Below are 18,612 nucleotides of genomic sequence, written 5' to 3'. Positions count from 1 at the left end.
CTATAATAAAGGAGAGTTTTAGATAAATATCAGAAATTTTAGTGGGCAGAAAAATTAAATGCTGAACTATTTATTTCTACAGGTTATAGTAACTATTCTGGAAATTTTTAAGACCAGATTGAATACTTGATTTTCCATAATAAGGACAGAGAGCATCTCAGTGATTCTCTTTTAACAACAGTGTAGTTCTCTGCACTCAATCAATATTTGGCTATATCTATTCCCAACTGGCAGTCAGTCTGGTTTGTGTATTCCCCCATTTTATTATATCTTTACTAACACTAATTAGTGGAGGACAAAGAGGCAGTACAATATTTGAAATGAGAGTGATATTAAAGCATTTGACCACCAGTGCAGCTTTTCATATATACAGCCATAAAGTTGAAAAATACTATTCTCAAAATAAACCAAATTACATATCATAAAATTGCTTACCAGTTCATTGAACCATTTGCACACTTTCCTAACTGCTTATTAATTTTTAAAAAGTTATTCCCTTTTGTTTGATGTGTCTGCCAGAAGTTGACATAGGGAGCTGCCGTAAACTTTTCCAATGACTTTCCCCATTAAATTGAAAGTCATTAAGTCTCAAGTTTCTGGCACCTTGTCCTAACCAGAGCAGAACTGTGTGAGGTGCCTCTTTCTCATGGCCAAGTAGCACTTTGATATCAGCTCTTCCCACATGAGGTGAGTCCTCAGAGTACCCACCTCAGACATAATCGCTCCTGAGGAGCACCTGGGTGCCCCACATAGCCCTACAGCCACCTCTGCTTCTGCCTTGGTCTGCCCAGCAGTTGCTTTTCACTCCAGTGTCACCTCTTCCAAACAATATCACTGGATGACTCAGTGTTTCAATAAAAATATAATTCATAGGTACAAGTCAGTATTAATGCAGTTCAATATTTTAACAACCAGTACAACTATGTTGGGTATTTACCAGTTGAACATCAGCCTTTCCAGACATTCTGCTGATAAACAATAGAGAAAAACCAAACATTGGATCCTAAAAACTAGTAAACAGAGATTAATACATACTTCTGAAAACCTTAGAAATGAGACCTAATCCAGCACAGAAGAACCACAGACATGAATGCAGAGAATGAGAGAGGCTTTGTACAAAGTCATCAGGAGCAAAGTTGCATCTCCTTCCCCCATTCCAGCTCTTTACTCAGGCCATGAGGACTCTAACTGGCTTTAAGAGGAATGCTTTGAGCCAGAATCTGTCGGTTGCCTTTCTAAGTAGAGCAGTTGGGGTGGGGAAAGAAGGTAGATAGTCCAGAAAGCTAACAAACAGCAAGAAATTGGTGGGATTCTTTCTCTTTTATCTGACACTGTGTCTGCTGACAAGAGAAAACCAAGAGTGTGGAACTTGCTAGATAAGGACCCCAACATCCTTTAGATTGCCAAAACGAGCATCATTCTTTTTGTTGCCAGCGTCCTATTTACATTAAGTATCCACCACTTTCAAAACAATCCCATACATCATGCAGACTCCAAAGGCAATGTTTGTGCTGCTGGTCCTAAAGTTGCTTAAAGAAAAAAGCCGTTTCTGTTGCCCTAGATAGGCAGCGCTTTAGGCTACAGTTTGAGAAATTAAATGTTCACGGCCTTTGGCGCTTCAGTTCCATTTGGAAAAGGACACAGACCTGGCATTTGGAAAGCACTTGCTCTCCATTAAACTTACCGAACCTTGACAAACCCGAAGGGCCAAGAATTAGTCTGCCACTGGCCAAGGCTGGGCTTTCCAAAACCGATAACAGCAATGAAAACAATAGCACTGCCATTTATAATCTTCAATGGGATTTTGTCAAATTTTAACCCAAAAGGATCTCACAATCTGAAAAGAATCTCAAGCTTTGTTTTATAGGAAAAGAAAAAATGTTTGAGCACAATCTCTTTTTTCTGCTGCTTCATGCTCAGAATTGCCCTCTTAGCCACAGAACAAAATGTGAATATGTCTCCATCTCACCTTCACTTTGTGCTAGGGGAAGTTTACTAAGGTGACATTCAAGGACTAGGGAAGACATAGGAGGAGGAGTGAGTGGTCATTAGGTCAGAAGTGTTCCACCAGCCAAATGTCAAGTTCTCTAAACTGTTAACAAAATGAAGTTAACACCAGCCTAGTCCCTTTGGCCCTGACAGCATCTAACCTCCATTCTTTGGCACAAACCACAAAATTTAGTAGGGCAGGAATTTTCCCATTTTTTGGCCTAAGATACAAGTAAAGTCACGATGCACAAAACTTTTGATCTGCTTTACTAATGTATGGCATCATCTGGTTTGTATGATTCCCTATTTGGAAACAGAAAATGGGACTTAAGATAGCTTGGAAACCAAGAATAGAATTTTTCACTTCTAGCCCTATATTTTCACTACTAATTGACACAACTCACACTGGATTACAATCAAAATCATGACCCATTTGTTAAGTGTCAAAATTTCACTCCCCACCTCCAACATTTATAATATTAAGTACATTTACAAACCTCTCTAAGTGAATCAACCCCCACTATAAAGCTTGCAAGGCAAGATAAATAATGAGTCTCTACTATGGGCAAAGAATGAAGGCAGACTGTAGAGGTGAAATGAAAGTCAGATATACTCTAACCCTGAGTAAGCCTTTCAACTTCTAACACTAATCAGGGTTACTCAAGAACTTTCTAAGCATGAGGTTGATACATTCCCTCTGTGTTCTGTATTTCAAGATGGAAGACAGAGTAAGAGAGAAACAGTCAAGAGGAGATAGATGAAGGGAAAAAGGTGAACGATCACACACTAAATAATAATTTAATATACACCTTAAAAAGCAGACAAATCCTACCTCATAGATGCCAATTCTGCAAGCAAGGCTGCCAATCATGTGCCCCAGTCATCCACAAATAATATCCTTGTAGTGGAAATCCCAGCTGTATACATTTTACTTTCCCTACAAAGTGCTTCATTTTTTCCAAACATTTTCCTCCTTCCATGTGGTTGCCCAGACCAATTCATGTGCTTATTGGCATGTTATGAAACATGGAAACAATTAGAAACCACATTCTAGGGCACTAGAATGACTTGCTACAGAATCAATGGACTACGCAAAACTTGAGAGGATTTGGCAATAAAGATGGAAACTGTGGGGAAAAAAAACCCACTAACAGTATTTCATATTACACAGTACATTCTACAACAGCTTTAAACTGATCTGTGTGTTTCAGGCAGCAGTCATGCTTTCCCTTCAGAATCTCCAGCTTCTATCATTGTTTTTAGTTTTAGTTTTTGTCGTTGTTTTGAGACGGAGTTTCACTCTTGTTGCCCAGGCTCGAGTACAATGGTGCAATCTTGGCCCACCACAACCTCTGCCTCCCAGGTTCAAGCGATTCTCCTGCTTCAGCCTCCAGAGTAGCTGGGATTCCAGGTGTGTGACACTATGCCTGGCCAATTTTGTATTTTTAGTAGAGATGGGGTTTCTCCATGTTGGTCAGGTTGGTCTCGAACTCCTGACCTCAGGTGATCTGCCCCCCTTGGCCTCCCAAAATGCTGAGATTACAGGCATGAGCCGCTGCACCCGGCCCATTGTTTTTTTATTTCTTTATATACCCTAATGAAACTCATATGAAATATTCAACTTATACTTTGCCTTCAGGGTCGATAGCTGAACGTATACAACAGGCAAAAAGTCCTCTCAGTTAAGTCTGGAATTCTTTAAAGGCCACATTTGAAGGGAAGTAATAACATTTGAAAATCAAAGAACTCTTGTTTTCAAATAATCAACTTAAGTCCTAAGTCATACTTCACACTTACAAGGGTTTCTTTAGCCATGCAAATACTAAGAATGATCAGTGCTCAAAACAGATGCTAGTGAAACTTCTAACACCTGCTAAGGAACCCAGCAGCCTTTTGTCTCAGTCAGCTGTTCTAACCCACCAAAGGTATTAATACAAGCGCTGTTGATAAACCTCAGACCTGAGTGACAACTTAAGAATGAGCCAGTCAGGCACGGGATGGCTCAAGCCTGTAATCCAAACACTTTGGGGGGGCAAGGTGGAAGGACTGCTTCAGGCCAGGAGTTTGAGACCAGCCTAGGCAAAAAAGTGAGAGTCTGTCTCTACAAAAGAATTAAAAATTAGCTGGGGGTGGTGCTGTGCACCTGTAGTCCCTGCTGTTCAGGCAGGATTGCTTGAGTCCAGAAATTTTAGATTACAATGAGCTATGATCACACCACTGCACTGTAGCCTGGACAACAGAGTAAGACTCTATCTCTAAAAGAAAAACAAAAACAAGTGAACCAGGCTGTGGCAAAACAGAAAGCTTGAAAAGAGAGATGGGCTCTAAGGCAGGAGAATTCTCTAGCACCATAAAATAACCAAAAAAGAGGAGAGGGAATGTAAAACTGAACCATAAGGAAACGTATCTTCAGTGGCACTTATCACTACATGTAACCCATGTCTATATAACTTATGATTTTCATGTTGTGTTATTGTCAATGCAGCAGCCAGAATGTTCTATTTTGGTCTGTTCCCTGGCTGATCACTACTCTGGAGATCCTGTTCTAGGGGAAAGCAAGTGGAAAAGAATCCAGTGGTCTGAGCTCCACTCTTCTCTTGACTAAAATGCATGGGTGTGCCACACCGGGAAACGTGGGCACAATTAACCATATTCAGTGACATGGAGAGGTTGGTCAGGATTCATCGTCAACCACAGAGAAACAAACTCTTTTCATTTGGCAACAAAGAGTGAATTATTTGGAGGCTATCTTTTGGGGAAACTGAAGTTGTCACTGTAAAGCCCCCAACTGCTTTACCAAACAATACCATTTAAGAATCACTGAGCCACTTGGCCAGATCCTTTATCTCAGTCAATACCCACAATAACCCTTCCACATAATCCAAAAAAGGAAAAATGAGAATTTGAGGAGTCAAGTAAACTCGCTCATTGTCACACAGCTAGGGGCAAGAGTTGGTATTTGAACTCAGACATCTGAGTGCAAAGTGCCCTACTTGGAATTGTCCTGTAGCTGTCCTGTCTCATGGTGGTATCCCCATGCGGTCTTGTGTAATATCAAGCTATCTTCTCTTTCCTTTTCTCCTCTCTTCCTTGCTGCAAATCTATGGTCAGCGGCAGTCTAGCATACTTCTAATTCACAGAAGCATTTACAACACACACACATATTTTCTTCATGTACCATGGGAATGAATATTATTTTAAGAACCTGAGCCTTAATCTAAATAATGACATTTCAAGCTTCAGCTCTTGGAGAGGTAATTTGTTTACAGTACCTGGACCACCTCCCTTTATGAGGAAGACTGGTGCCACTTCCCTTCATAGGGCCAGGCTAGTTCCAATGTTTGCTTTGAAGTTGGCTGCTGGGAATTGAGAATTCAATGAGTCCCAAGGTCAGCCCACAGAACCCACCAGGTTCCTAAAGTCTGGAGGTATAGATTTCACTAACGGCTCACCCCTATTTATAACACTGTTTTTATAGTGAAAGCCAATTCAAGCTCTTATTTGGGAATCCAGGAATGCCTCTTCCCCTTTCTTCCTGCTACTTTAGGTAAAAGAGCAACTGGATAGGGAAAGGGTGAGATTGGACTGATGGGAGGGAGGCAGATGGAAAAGCAGATGAGATAATAGTAAGCTCCATTGCTTTGTTAAATCTCTCCAGGACATTTGGTCAGTTAGTCCCAAGTGTTCTAGACTGGAGAACAAAGGACTTTTGGGCCTTGGGGGCCAGGGCTCATACGTATTGTCAGATTGATGGCGGCTGAGACTACCCAACCGCCTATTGGCTTATGCAGGTCATCACAAATCTGGGTACAGGCTGAACCACCACAGAATAAAAATCACAAGACAGCATTTTAATTGGCCTCCTTAGGCCATTTAACAAAGGAGAAAGCTAACTTCCAAGAGCAAAGAGTAATTAATGAAGGGAGCAAACAGAGGTTCATTTAGTAACTTCCAAATAAGTTCCTCTGGCTGAGGGGGGTTGCAGGAGAAGGTAGCCTGCAACAGAAAGATAAACTGTAGGTATTTAAGTCACAATGCCTTCGCCAAGAACTACTCATTACCATCAGATGTTGCAGTGGCAGTGGGGCCAGTTAGAACTAACTTTATTATTAGAAGCAATTAGGGAGAAAAGGGGCAGAATTTCATTTGGTTATTTCAAAACAAGTTTCTGTGCACAGTTTAATGAAGGCCTGCAGTGTCAAGATAAAATGTGTGTTTTACTGAAAACAGCTTTTGCAAATGACTGCTTGTTACCAGCAGTTATCTCCAGGCAGAACAGACTGGGTAGGTTGGATTTACATGCATGCCGTAATATAATAGTTCAGCTGTCTCAGCTTCACAGAAGTGTCAACAGGCAGTATGGCTTGATGGTGAAGCACGTGTGTTCTGGAGCCAGACGGTCTGTCTTCAATTCCTATCCCTGACCTTGGTAACTGGATGACCTTGGGCAAAGCTTCTGTAATTTTCTGGGCCCCAGTGTACTCATATGGAAACTGGAGGTCATAGTAGTGTTTCTTGAAAAGGGCTGTTTTGAAATATCAATGCATCTAATATGTTAGACATTATTAAAGTTATTAACTATGATATCCAAGATCGCTTGGAGGGGAAGCTGTTTTTAAGGAAACTGCTTGCTACATAGGAGTTACCTTAAGTACAAATCGGTAACAGATCCATTTACATCTTTTGAATGGGGTTTGCATGTAAAGTATGACAGATATTTGTCTTCAGCGTCATTTTTATCTTAATTCCCATTTTAGACAATATGTCAACATCTCTATACAATTCAGATGTTTTGAAAAGATCTAATTGCTTTTCAATTTTGCTAAACCAACCATTTATCACTGCTTTTGATTTCCCACCTTTGAGGTTACAGTTGTGGCTTTTTAGTATTTTTCTATCTGAGCTTTTCCCTTATAAATCTCTTGAGCAGCTTTTAAATTGTCCCTCATATACATACCCAGGCTTAGAGAAACTGCCATGTGTTGAGCTTAGAAGAACATTTATGGAACCTCAACTCTCACACAGTAAATGCGGAATCAGGCTCTCTTCCTTATAAATATCCTTTTTGAGACTACTATAACCACAGTAAAAGAGACCTCTCATTTGTGGTTTACAAATTCTGTCTTGAATGTCCCCATTCTTCAATGAAAGTATCTGCTATCTTCAATGAAGTTTCAGAGATCCCTTCATTAATTTCTCAAGGTTAAAGGTTGATTATCTTCAGATGCTACAATATGTACACATGTCCTCAGGGATACGGTACACTGCTTACCCAGTATTTTTTAGTCCTTCAAACCAACAGCATTTAACTAATGTGCCATGCACCATAATACTGGCTCCATATGATGAATAAAACTCTTTTCTTGGACCTTACCAAGCAATGACTCCATTATTAAAATCTACTCATTTTGGAGAAGTTTAAACTAGCAAAACGCCCTCTATGCATTTATGTGTTTTCTCAGTCGTGTATTCAGCCACATCATTTTTCCAGCTGCCCTGACTTAATTTATACTAATGTGAATAATTTAAGCAAGAGCCTCTTTCACAGAATTTAAGTTTTACGTTGCAGATTATAAGAAAGAAAAAGTTGAAAACAGTGCAAGTACATATTGGTGGGATTCTCCCCAAAGCCCGTGCGTTCTTGTTCAATGGTGTTTTTGAAAGAGGTTCAAGTTAATATTTATTTTATCTAACGAAGTTGTCTATTCCCGTGAATATTCCTTTTTTTTTTTCCTTTTAGCAACCACACACATCATAACATGGGAGAATTTCTTTTTTGAAAAGACCCAGAGGAGTTTTAAAGAATGGTTTAATTAGAGTTGTTGATGCCCATTCATAATTAGTATCTGTTAGAAAGTTAAGCCTTAGGGAAAGGTTACATTCTGAACAGAATAAAATATGCAACATAGGGACTCTGAGGGAAAAGTTTTAAAATGAAAGAGGTGGATACTTATTCTTACCCTTGATCTTTCTTCTAGTTTTGTCATCATGACAACTGTGGCACTCCGTTGTTCCCATATCATTCTCCAAAAGTCCCCAAATGTTTCGGGGAGAGATCCCTGTGTTGCAATATAGGCATTTTGTTTCCTATAGCCATCTATGTAGTTGGCATTCACATAGTCACTTCCTGGGATCCCTGGAAAACAAGGAGTGTTATTCAACCAGGTGAGCACATCACAAGAGGAAATAGCCTGGGACATGACCAGTGTTATCTTATTGTTCCACCTTACACTAGAGGAGTCGCAATATATTGAAGGTCGGGTTTTAAGCAAGATTTTAAAAAAAGGTCCTATTAGAACCATCATGTAAAAAAAATGTATTGAAAAAAAGTGTCAGGTCTTCATAATATGACAAAGAAAAAATACAATAGATGGTCCATAGAACGACTTTTCTTTCAGTGGTTGTTGGTTTTCTCTGTTGCACTGGCAAGGAAATAGTTTGCAAAGAATAATAAACAATCTGGTAACATTCCTCATCCATGTGCTTCCCAGACAAAAACTAGATAAAAGAATGCCTGAGTCTGAAAATACAAAATAGGGTGGAACACACCATAATAGTGAAAAATTCTTTGTAGATTTAGTTAACAGGAAACTTATATATAAAGTCATTTAATATTTACAACAACTCTGCAGTAAGTTCTGTCATGAGTCCTGTCAGGAGAAAACTGAGGTGCAAAGAAGTTAAAGAAACTTGAGCAAGCTGCTCAAACTGGTGGAGTCAGGTTTAATCATAGGCTACTCATATGTGTCTTGACCTCTGTAAAGTATTGCTTCTCATTTAAAACTCATGATTTGTTGTAAGCAGCACATGAACTTCTTGGATTACGAAAACTGCCTCCTAACTGGATGTCGAACTTCTACTTTTGTCCTCTCCAGTTTGTTCTCTATCTAACATGAGAGCAATTTTAAAAAATTTATTTCAGACACTGTAACTTCTTCAAACCCAACAATGGCTTCCCCTTATACTTCAAATAAAATCCAAACTCTGAACATCACTTACAAAGCTCTGCCACTTCCCAGACTCATCTCATTCCACTCACCTGCTTGCCTTTAAAACTCTAGACACTGGCCTGCTTCAATGATTAGAAAACATTTATTTCCCCCCTTAGTGCAATCCACATCCTAGAATATACTCTGTCTCCTTCCCATCATAAAACACCCAGCCTCCATCCCAGAAGGCCTGCCCTGGAGTATCCTGAGACATCAGAACTCCCTTGACAGCCCTTTTATACTACCGATTACAGGTTGTAATTATATATTTACTTGTTTGTTAATTTACTTATTGCCTGTTTTGACCACGTCTCTTTTATTCACCTTTGCTACCCTAGTGACAAAAAAAGAGTAAATAATTTGCCCCAGTTCCAACATGTAATCAGTAGCAGAAATGTAATTTAATGTAGATATTATGATTAAAACCCTAGTTTTCCATCAGCACATGCCTTTAAGAAAGATAGAGGCAAATTTGAGCTTCTTCCAAGTAGAGTAGCCACAGTTATTAAGGGAATCAAAGCTACTCCATATGAGAAAGAATGTATATTATAGCCTAGCAAAGGAAAGGGTAGGAATTGGGATGAGAGCTGCCTGTGAGAAGAAGAGAGGTTTAGATTTACTCTGTTGAGTTCCAAGTTTTAAATTCTGAAAGATGTAACTACAGAAACAATAAAGCATTTTCAACTGGTCAGAATCAAAAAGGGAGTTAAGTTTCCCTGGAAGGTCATGAGCTGGTTATCTGTAGGGGGGAATAAGCACTTTAGAGGAATATCAGCATGATATGGGAGGTACACTAGAACTTGTGCATGATCCCTTCTACCCTGGGAAATATGAGTCTTGGAATCATAGGGTAACCATTTTTTTTCCTTATAATGAAACATATGTTCCCAAGCTAAAATTGTTATATTTCACTGATTGCCACTTGCAATGACTTTGACTGCTTTTCTGATTCCAGTTGTAAAGTTGATCCTCTCAAGAAAGGTAATAAAAGTCAGATGGAAACTACTGCACTCTGAGATGAACACATGGATATGAAATACCACCAGCATTAGCTGAAAAGCCTTTTGAGCAAAACTTGAAATGCACGGTTGGTTGTAACATTATTCATCTATTACAGCTACTCAAGAAGCAGTTGGGGTTTTGGCAGCCCTTTGTTGATAAAGATCCTATTCCTCCCCAACACCAGATTACTGTAGATTCAAATGACGGGTTAAATAAAATTCTCAGGTTACAAACACTGGGACGTACACACATCTTACATATCCATAGGATTTGGTTCTGAGCCAAGAATGAATCCATCTAACAGGAAAAACCCACTTCCAAAATTTTAATTTAGCAGTTAGCAACATTAAAGAATTGATTAAAAGGATTCTGGCTAAGGGCCTCACTCAGCTGTCAATATACAATAACTTTTTTCCAAGAAAAATCAGAATGGAGAAATCTGAGCTAAATGACTCAGAAGATTCATCAACTGGGCCCTGCGCCACATCGCCCCTTATCAAGGAAAGCAAATGTGTCTGAACAATGCATCTGAGGACGGAGAAGATGCACACGAGAATCATTCCTAAAGACAGGGAATCAGACCCATCCAATTCTCTTTGCGAAAAAATGTTAATCAGTTAATATGTAATGAATTGGGTTTTTTTTGCATACTGCTCAATTTTGAATAATAAATTCTTTTTTGTTTTACAAGAAGGGGGTAGGCTGCTACTGAATAATGATTGCACTTCCCAGGATAAGAATACAAAAATGTTGCCTTAAGACTACTAGGCACCAGGAATCAATACTATCACTAAATGCTTTAAGAATTTAGGAATTGGGCAAAGTATGGTAGTTCATGCCTGTAATCCCCACACTTTGAGAGGCTGAGGCAGAAGGATCAATTGAGCCCAGGAGTTTGAGCCAGCCTGAGCAACATGGTGAGACCCTGTCTCTACAAAAAATAAAAATAAAAAATTAGGCTGGCGTGGTGGCTCATGTCTATAATTCCAACACTTTGGGGAGGCTGAGGTAGGAAGATTTCTTGAGAACAGGACATGACAAGCCTGGGCAACATGGTAAAGAGACCCTGTCTCTACAAAAAACTAAAAACTTGGCTGGATGTGGTGATGCATGCCTGTAGTCCCAGCTACCTGGGAGCCTGAGGTGGGAGGATCATTTGAGTCCAGGAAGTCAAGGCTGCAGTGAGCCATGACTGCACCACCACACTTCAGCCTGGGCGACAGAGCAAGATACTCTGTCTCAATAAACGAGAAAGAATGAATATTTTGAAAAAGAGGTAATTGAAAACAAAATCAAATACCTGGTAGAGCAAATTATCAGGCCAATATTTTATATCCTGAAAATAATGCTGAGGTTCCTCTTATATTTTGATACCTATTTGTAAGAAGGTAGTACATGGAATGAAAGTCTCCTTCTGGCAAATCTCTTTACCCACTCTGGTGAAAAGACATTTCAGGTAAGTTCTCTCTCACAAGTCCTCTGCAATGTGGAGACATGAGAGATGGCTATGTTCTCCAGAAGCTCTAAGATATAATGAGTACTGTATTTATACAACCCAATATAACGCACTGTGCAGAAAGATGAAAGAGAAAAAATTTTAGAAAGGATGGTGGCTTGTCCTAAAAATATTAACCCCAGATTGGAAGCTAAAGTTAATCAGCAGTCCATTTCAAGTAGATGAGACTCTGGTTTTTAATGTGACATATTTAGAAAGACTTTTCAACCAACACTGTGAAAATAAACAATATGCTTCTTTCCAAATGTTTTGGTGCCATGAAATGCTTCTTCAGTAGTTCTTGATTAGGATGTTTCTGCTGGGAGGCCGGATCTAACATTATTTCACTTGTTGGGGGTGACTTTCTCTAAGTAGTGCATTTTTTTAAATTTAATTTTCAATTCCCTGCCTTTTCCAAAAAATGATTTGCTTCTGCTAATGCAACATTAATCACAGTGCACTTCTAATCCAAGAGAAGGGTGTGAGAATTAATTTAATTCCTTTGGGGTTACGAAGGATGGAAATATAACTTGAAATGTAGTACTGGAAAAAAGAAAAAAGAAAAAGAAATGTAGTACGGAAAGAGTATAGAATTATTACAAATTAGGTGATTGCTTTTCATTCTTGGAGTCACGGAGACCTTCCTCCAATACTAGAATAACAGTGTTTGATTTGCTTTTTGGGTTTTCTGTTTGTTTTTTGGTTGGGGAATGAGTTTTTAAAACAACAGGACCATGCAAAGATGTTTGCCTTCTGCTCGTCATAGGCAAAATCTTAGAACACACTGGCCCTGCTGCAGGAACTCTCTTGGAGTCAGTTGGTCCTAGTGTCTTTGTTTAAGAACAGCTTACCTCCAAGACTGGTTCTTTCCTAGGAGTCCATGGCTCTACTGCATTTATAAAACGGAGTGGGTTTTCATGATTTCTCATGCACTGTTTCACGCACATTCTCTAATTAATAACAGTGATGTCAATAGTTCTAACACCGTAAATAAGTGTTTAGTCTTCTAATCTTACACACGAGAAACCTAAGGCTAGATCCTCTAACTTCATATTACACCAATATGCTCCATTCCTGTGTTAAAGTGTATTTCCTCAGTTAACGAACTGTTCTTTCTTGTGGAATTTAAAAATATTACTTACATGCTTTATACTGGGTCTTTGTGTTCTGGACTAACTAGACCTGGCTGTAAGTGCAAGCCTGTAAAAGTGACAGAAGTTGTGATGAAGGGAATGATTGGTAGAGCTGTGCTTCTGTTGTTCTTCATGCACAACAAGCCATAGCATACAGCTATTTGAACAGAATCAGGCAAGTTTTAGGCTCTCATTTTATTTGCTGTTGATTGCTAGTTACGGTTTTCAGTGGAAAAATGAGCCTGGATATAAATTTTGAATAATGGGGTCTTGTGGATTTTTTAAAACCACCAAGAAGGAAAAAAAAAAAAAAAAACCTAACAAACACCCAACTTGCTATGGATTTGATTTTTGGGGTCAGAAGATAATTTGATTTGAAAAGATGTCTCTTGTCTCTTGTTGAAGCAGTGTTTATAACGATGAGGGGTTTATAATAAAGCCTTAAGCCCTGACATTAAGTGAAAAGGCAGGATGCAAAATAGTACACGAATTATTTTGTGAAATCAAGTAATCCTGAGGGGAATGTTCGCAATTTTGCATCACATTGCACTGTAGGTAAAGTCGTGTGTGCATTTTAAAGTCCTGGGACGATACCAAGCACTTGCTAAGAATTTAGAGAAACTGACCAGGAAACCTGGACTCCTGTCTAGGGCTGCTGGTCGTTTACTCTGTGATCTTTGGCCAGTTACTCAACTTGTCCAGACCTGTAATTGTTTATTTGCTAAACAAGATGTGTTGGACAAATTGATTCCCTCCAGTCCTTTTGAGTTCTAAAATAAGGTGTCTCTCTGTGCTATTCTCAACCTTCTTGGACTCAGAAATCTCTGTGAAGTTATTTTAAGATAAATAGAGGCTTTGTGTCTCTCTGATTAGGTAGGAACGCACTCTGATGCTCTTTCAAGCTGATTCCTATTGCTTCTACCTTTGATGTGCTGAGATGAGATTTTTCAGTGAGGCTGCTGCTTCACATCTTGATTGGAACCTGATGGGGGAAAAAATAAACAAAAAACAAGAGGAAGTAGTGGTACTAGGTGGTCTGTCCATGGAAAGAAGCTCTCCTTGGACTTTAGGGGGTGAGAATAACTAAGAGGCAGCCTCAGAGGGAAGGCAGAATCCCACCGTGGCTCCAGTGGATGCTGCTGCACTACAGAGATGGAGATGAATGTTCAGCTGAGTGTCTTACTCTGCTCCAACTCACAATTTGGCTTCAAATCCCAGGTACTTTTATTTTCTTTAAGTTCTACAAATCCCTAATGAAGTAACGACTGTGTCAAAAAGAAATTGCTTTTTGGCAAACAAGTTTGTTCTTTGTTGTAAGACAGAAGTACTCAAGACCCAATAGAGAACAAAATCCACCTTTTATTTGATAAATAATGTCCCCTCCTGTACTCCAACACACAAACAAAAAAGCATAACAACACTATATTGTTGGTTAAGACCTAGATTGAAATTTTTACAACTAACAATGTGGCAAAAAATGTTTACTTTGCCATCTCCAGCAAAACTAGAAAACAGAAAATAGAAAAACACAACCTAATAAAAATTTACAAGTAAATTGATTACATTCTAAAGGACACAGGCCTTTCCCCCGACCCTTCGCCTGTATAATGACAGCCACACATAGCTGCATCAGACCTGGTGACATGAAGGATTCTTTTTTCAACACACCAAATAAAGCAAACATTTATTGCAAAGACACAGTCTATTACTTGCCAGGGTATCCCCTGATATAGCTGCAGTTTTTCCATGTTTCTAGAAAACATACAAAATTTTTTTATAAAGCATGCCTGTTCTGTAGGCATTGTAGCTCAATCCCACAGTGAGCTAATGGAGAAACAGATGATATTCAGAGTATGTGAACCCAACCAGAAACTCCTCATTAATGTATGTCTTCCTCTACTTGATTTTCCATACCCTCACACTGCTGAGGAGGCTGGGTTTTGAGAATGGATGCAGGAAAGTAGATGGGTGATTGAACCATCTTTGAATATATTGCAAGATCAGCAACATGAGTTGGGGAATTATCAGCACCTGTGATAGAGGGGCATGCTTTTTGGTTAGACAGCAACTTGCCTTAAAATACAGTAGACCTTAGGCCACTGAAGCTTAACTTTTCAGCCACATCATGGAGTTGTGGTCCAATTAGCTTTATACTAATAAGGAGGCAATTACTATAGAGGTTCATCAAGCAATGAAGTAGTCAACAATCAAGCATGAGACATGACTACAGAAGCTCTATGTGTAGGAAACACTCCGACGCTCAGTCTCATCATCACTAATATGAATATCATGACCAAAAAGTCCTGGAACCAACACCTCTGTGAGAATTAAATGAATCAATACATCTGAAATTTCCAAAATGTCATATGGATTTTAGTTATTATTATGATTGATGTAAAAATTGAAAAAAGCCTGCTGATTCTTAAATACCCTACTGATAAAAAGCAATTCCAAATCTGGAAGGCCCCTTTCTAGCTTCTCCATTTAAAAAAATTATCAGACAGGATGAAAATAATTCTTTTACAATTTCCCAGCAATCTACTACCTATATCTATATTCTAACAACAGAACCATAGATGATGTAGGTTTATCTACAGCCTCAGAGTAATGAAGGGTAGATTCATTAGAGTAAGCAGCATAGATGTACAATAAAAATTAAAAAAAGAAACAAAAGCTCCAATGAACTAAAGACAATAGAGATAAAAATAAACTCAGTCCCAGAGCTTTCTGATTTTACTCTTCGATTAGCTTTCTGAGAACAAGAGTAAAGTGAAAAACAACACAGCCAGCCGTCCCTTAACAATGCTTTTTCTCTTTTCCAGGTAAGAAACATCAGCAGGTATAGTCTAAGGTAGGAGTTACAGAGTAAGAGATATAACAGCACTTGCTTGGCTACATGTAAGAGAAAGATGCCATTTACACAGCTGTAATTAGATAGCTCTTAGAAAGACTGCAAGCATCCTGTGAAACTGTTCCAGGTTTCCCAGGCCAAGTGCTATCTACCTTTCTATTTAAAACAAATTAAGCTATAAAAACTTGTCTATTCACTGCTCCTCAAAAAAAAAAAAAAAGAAAGAAAAAGAAATGCTTTTATGTATTTTTTTTTAAAGTACCCTGAAATAAAATGATTAAACTTCATCACAGTTGTAAACAACTAACTTGAGAACAGAAAAAGTGAAAATGCTACAGAAACCATGCCATCAGCCTAAATCAATGATTGATGAAGAGTGTGAGAAAAATGAACTCAACCAATAATTGGATGGGATTTTTTTTTTTTTTTTTTTTTTTGAGACGGAGTCTCGCTCTGTCGCCCAGGCTGGAGTGCTGTGGCCGGATCTCAGCTCACTGCAAGCTCCGCCTCCCGGGTTCCTGCCATTCTCCTGCCTCAGCCTCCCGAGTAGCTGGGACTACAGGCGCCCGCCACCTCGCCCGGCTAGTTTTTTGTATTTTTTTTTTAGTAGAGACGGGGTTTCACCGTGTTAGCCAGGATGGTCTCGATCTCCTGATCTCGTGATCCGCCCGTCTCGGCCTCCCAAAGTGCTGGGATTACAGGCTTGAGCCATCGCGCCCGGCCGGGATTTTTTTTTTTTTTTTATATGAGTTTCTTAAGGGATGGGGTATACATTCTAATAAATTTCCTTTAGTACCTTAAATAGAATTTCAAGAGCAAGATAAAACAAACATGAGGTGCCAATAAACTATTCACTAGTGTCAGGGAAGAGGGGGAGAGAAATTCAGAGGGAGAAAAAGAGATCATATTTATTGAGGTAATATGGGGAGCAGCACACAGCAGCTATCAAAGGACTTCCTTATTGGGTGAAATAATTGTAATTGTTTTGATGTTAGAACTTCAAATGGAACATTTATATTCACTATAACTAACATTCCATTAGAAAATGTTGGATAGATTGTATTAACATATTTTCCTAGGTTTATTTGGTTTTGTTTTACTTGTTGAAAATACATCCGGTTACCAGATAGGCCCCCTGCCCAAAAAAATAAAAGAAAAAGATATTTTACAGCATGGGTACAATGTGACATTGGAGAATATGCTAACATGTGCTGACTGCTGTTTTAAATGAATTGCTATAGACTTATCCACAGAACACTCTGCAGAAGAGGCTAAGGCACACCTGAAACACAGAGCACTAGTGTGGTGGCAAATGGTGGATAACATTACAGAAGGAATAGCAGTAGTTTCTTGTCTTTATTTATTTATTTTTCACTGGATTTATCTTATGGGCTGTGATTCCATGTTAGCAGCTTTCTCATCTCAAAGGTAAAATTGCCCATCTCACAAATAATCAAGTTATTGTAACATCATCTATATTATTTATGCTTGGATTTTTTTGAATTGTTCCTGTTTTGCAAATCAAACAGCAGATGATATATATTTGAATTTCCATTTAAAAGAATAGATTCTTGCCCCTGTTGAAATTTGTAATGCTATTATGGGTCTGGTTTCCATTTATCAAGCACCAGTGTTTTCTTTTGCATCACAGAAAACTTCAAATATATGCAGTTTTCTCATTTGGATATTATTAATTTTTCCATAGATCACACACCAAAGAAATTTCATCTGCAGTTAAAAGGGCCTATCTGTAGTAGTAATAAAATGCATAACACTAAAGATAATCTTAACAATTCCCAATATTTATTATACATTTTCTTGGTGCCAGGCACTCTTCCAGGTGCTTTACATATGTTAGTTTATTTAATCCTCCTAGTAATTGTAGGAAGTAGGTACTATTAATAATCCCATTATACAGATGAGGAAACCAAGGCTCAGCAACTTGTCCAAGCAAGCTCTGCAGAAGCAAGCAGACCTTAGGATGCGCTATTAGGAAAGAGGTTCTTGAGCAGCATATAGGCCCTCCTAAGAAGGTACTTATTAAAGAGATGAAGTGAATAAATATATTTATGTTTTGAAACTTTAAATATATGACCCTTTCTATAAGAAAAAATTAATGCACTGCTCTGATCAGAATGTGTTCCCATAAATCCATATGTTAAACTTAATCACCAATGTGATAGTACTGAGAGGTGGGGACTTAGGAAATGCTTAAGTTGTCAGGGCAGAGCCCTCATGGGTGGGATTAGGATCCTTATAAAAAAGCTTGAAAGATTAAGTTTGCCCTTTTTCTATCTTTTTGGCAATGTAAGGACACAGCATTCTTTCCCTCAGGGAATGCAGCAAAACAGGGCACCATCTCGGAAGCAGACAGACCGGGCCCTCGCCAGAAAGCGAGCCTGCTGACACCTTGATCTTAGACTTCCCAGACCCTAGAACTATGAGGAATAAATTTCTATCGTTTATAAATTACCCAGTCTGTGGTATTTTGTTATAGCAGCACAAATGGACTAAGACATGGATCCCTATTTTACTAAGCTTTTTTAAAAAAATCAGATTAATAAGCACTAGTGTTAAAGAATGCATATTACATACTAGGTTTATTCTTCATCACTTCTAACCTTCTCATGGATAAAACCATTTAAATCTGTTATGGCGAAAGTCACATAGTAGGCAATAATCCTATTTAGAATAAGCCCACTAGCTTTTTTTCTTTTTTTCTTTCTTGAAGAAGATAATCTTATATTGTCTAAGATTTTTTTGCCTACTTATATTATCTTTTGATCTCAGGATTTAGAATCAATGTTCAGAATTTTGGAGATGGCAGAAATGGTCTTACACATCCTTGTTTTATAAGAAAAAATGAAAGACACTAAGTCATAGGTTCCTCCTAAACTGGAGAATGGACTGGCAAAGAGATTGTATATCCATGAACTTTCTGAAATTAGCATACAAATAAAGTATGTAAGTGCTCTATGTTTTCAAGTGGGGTTTAAAATGTTCATGAAATTGTCAAAAGGATCCAGCTTCCCCAAAGAGTTAATGTTAACTGCATTAAGTGAAAAGCTTAAGGTCACATTGCTGTTTAAACCGAAATTTAGTTTTCAGTTTTCTGTCTCTTTATTCAGAATTCTTCCCAATATACATTAAAAA

The 18,612-nt window shown here is 38.5% G+C and overlaps 1 protein-coding gene across 37 annotated transcripts in view; it reads right to left on the bottom strand.

The window, feature by feature from the left end:
- PTPRD (protein tyrosine phosphatase receptor type D) overlaps window positions 1–18,612 on the bottom strand; it is a 2,337,809-nt gene that overhangs the window by 66,428 nt on the left and 2,252,769 nt on the right. For all 37 annotated transcript variants that reach the window (XM_050761934.1, XM_050761936.1, XM_050761930.1 and 34 more), the window contains one exon: window positions 7,950–8,125. In XM_050761934.1, the coding sequence (XP_050617891.1) occupies window positions 7,950–8,125 (176 nt within the window). The remainder of the gene's footprint in view (window positions 1–7,949; window positions 8,126–18,612) is intronic.

The sequence above is a fragment of the Macaca thibetana genome, chromosome 15 (assembly GCF_024542745.1).
Source record: "Macaca thibetana thibetana isolate TM-01 chromosome 15, ASM2454274v1, whole genome shotgun sequence".
Lineage (NCBI taxonomy): Eukaryota > Metazoa > Chordata > Mammalia > Primates > Cercopithecidae > Macaca > Macaca thibetana.
The sequence above is the reverse complement of the archived record's forward strand: the minus strand, read 5'-3'. Positions and strand labels throughout refer to the sequence as shown.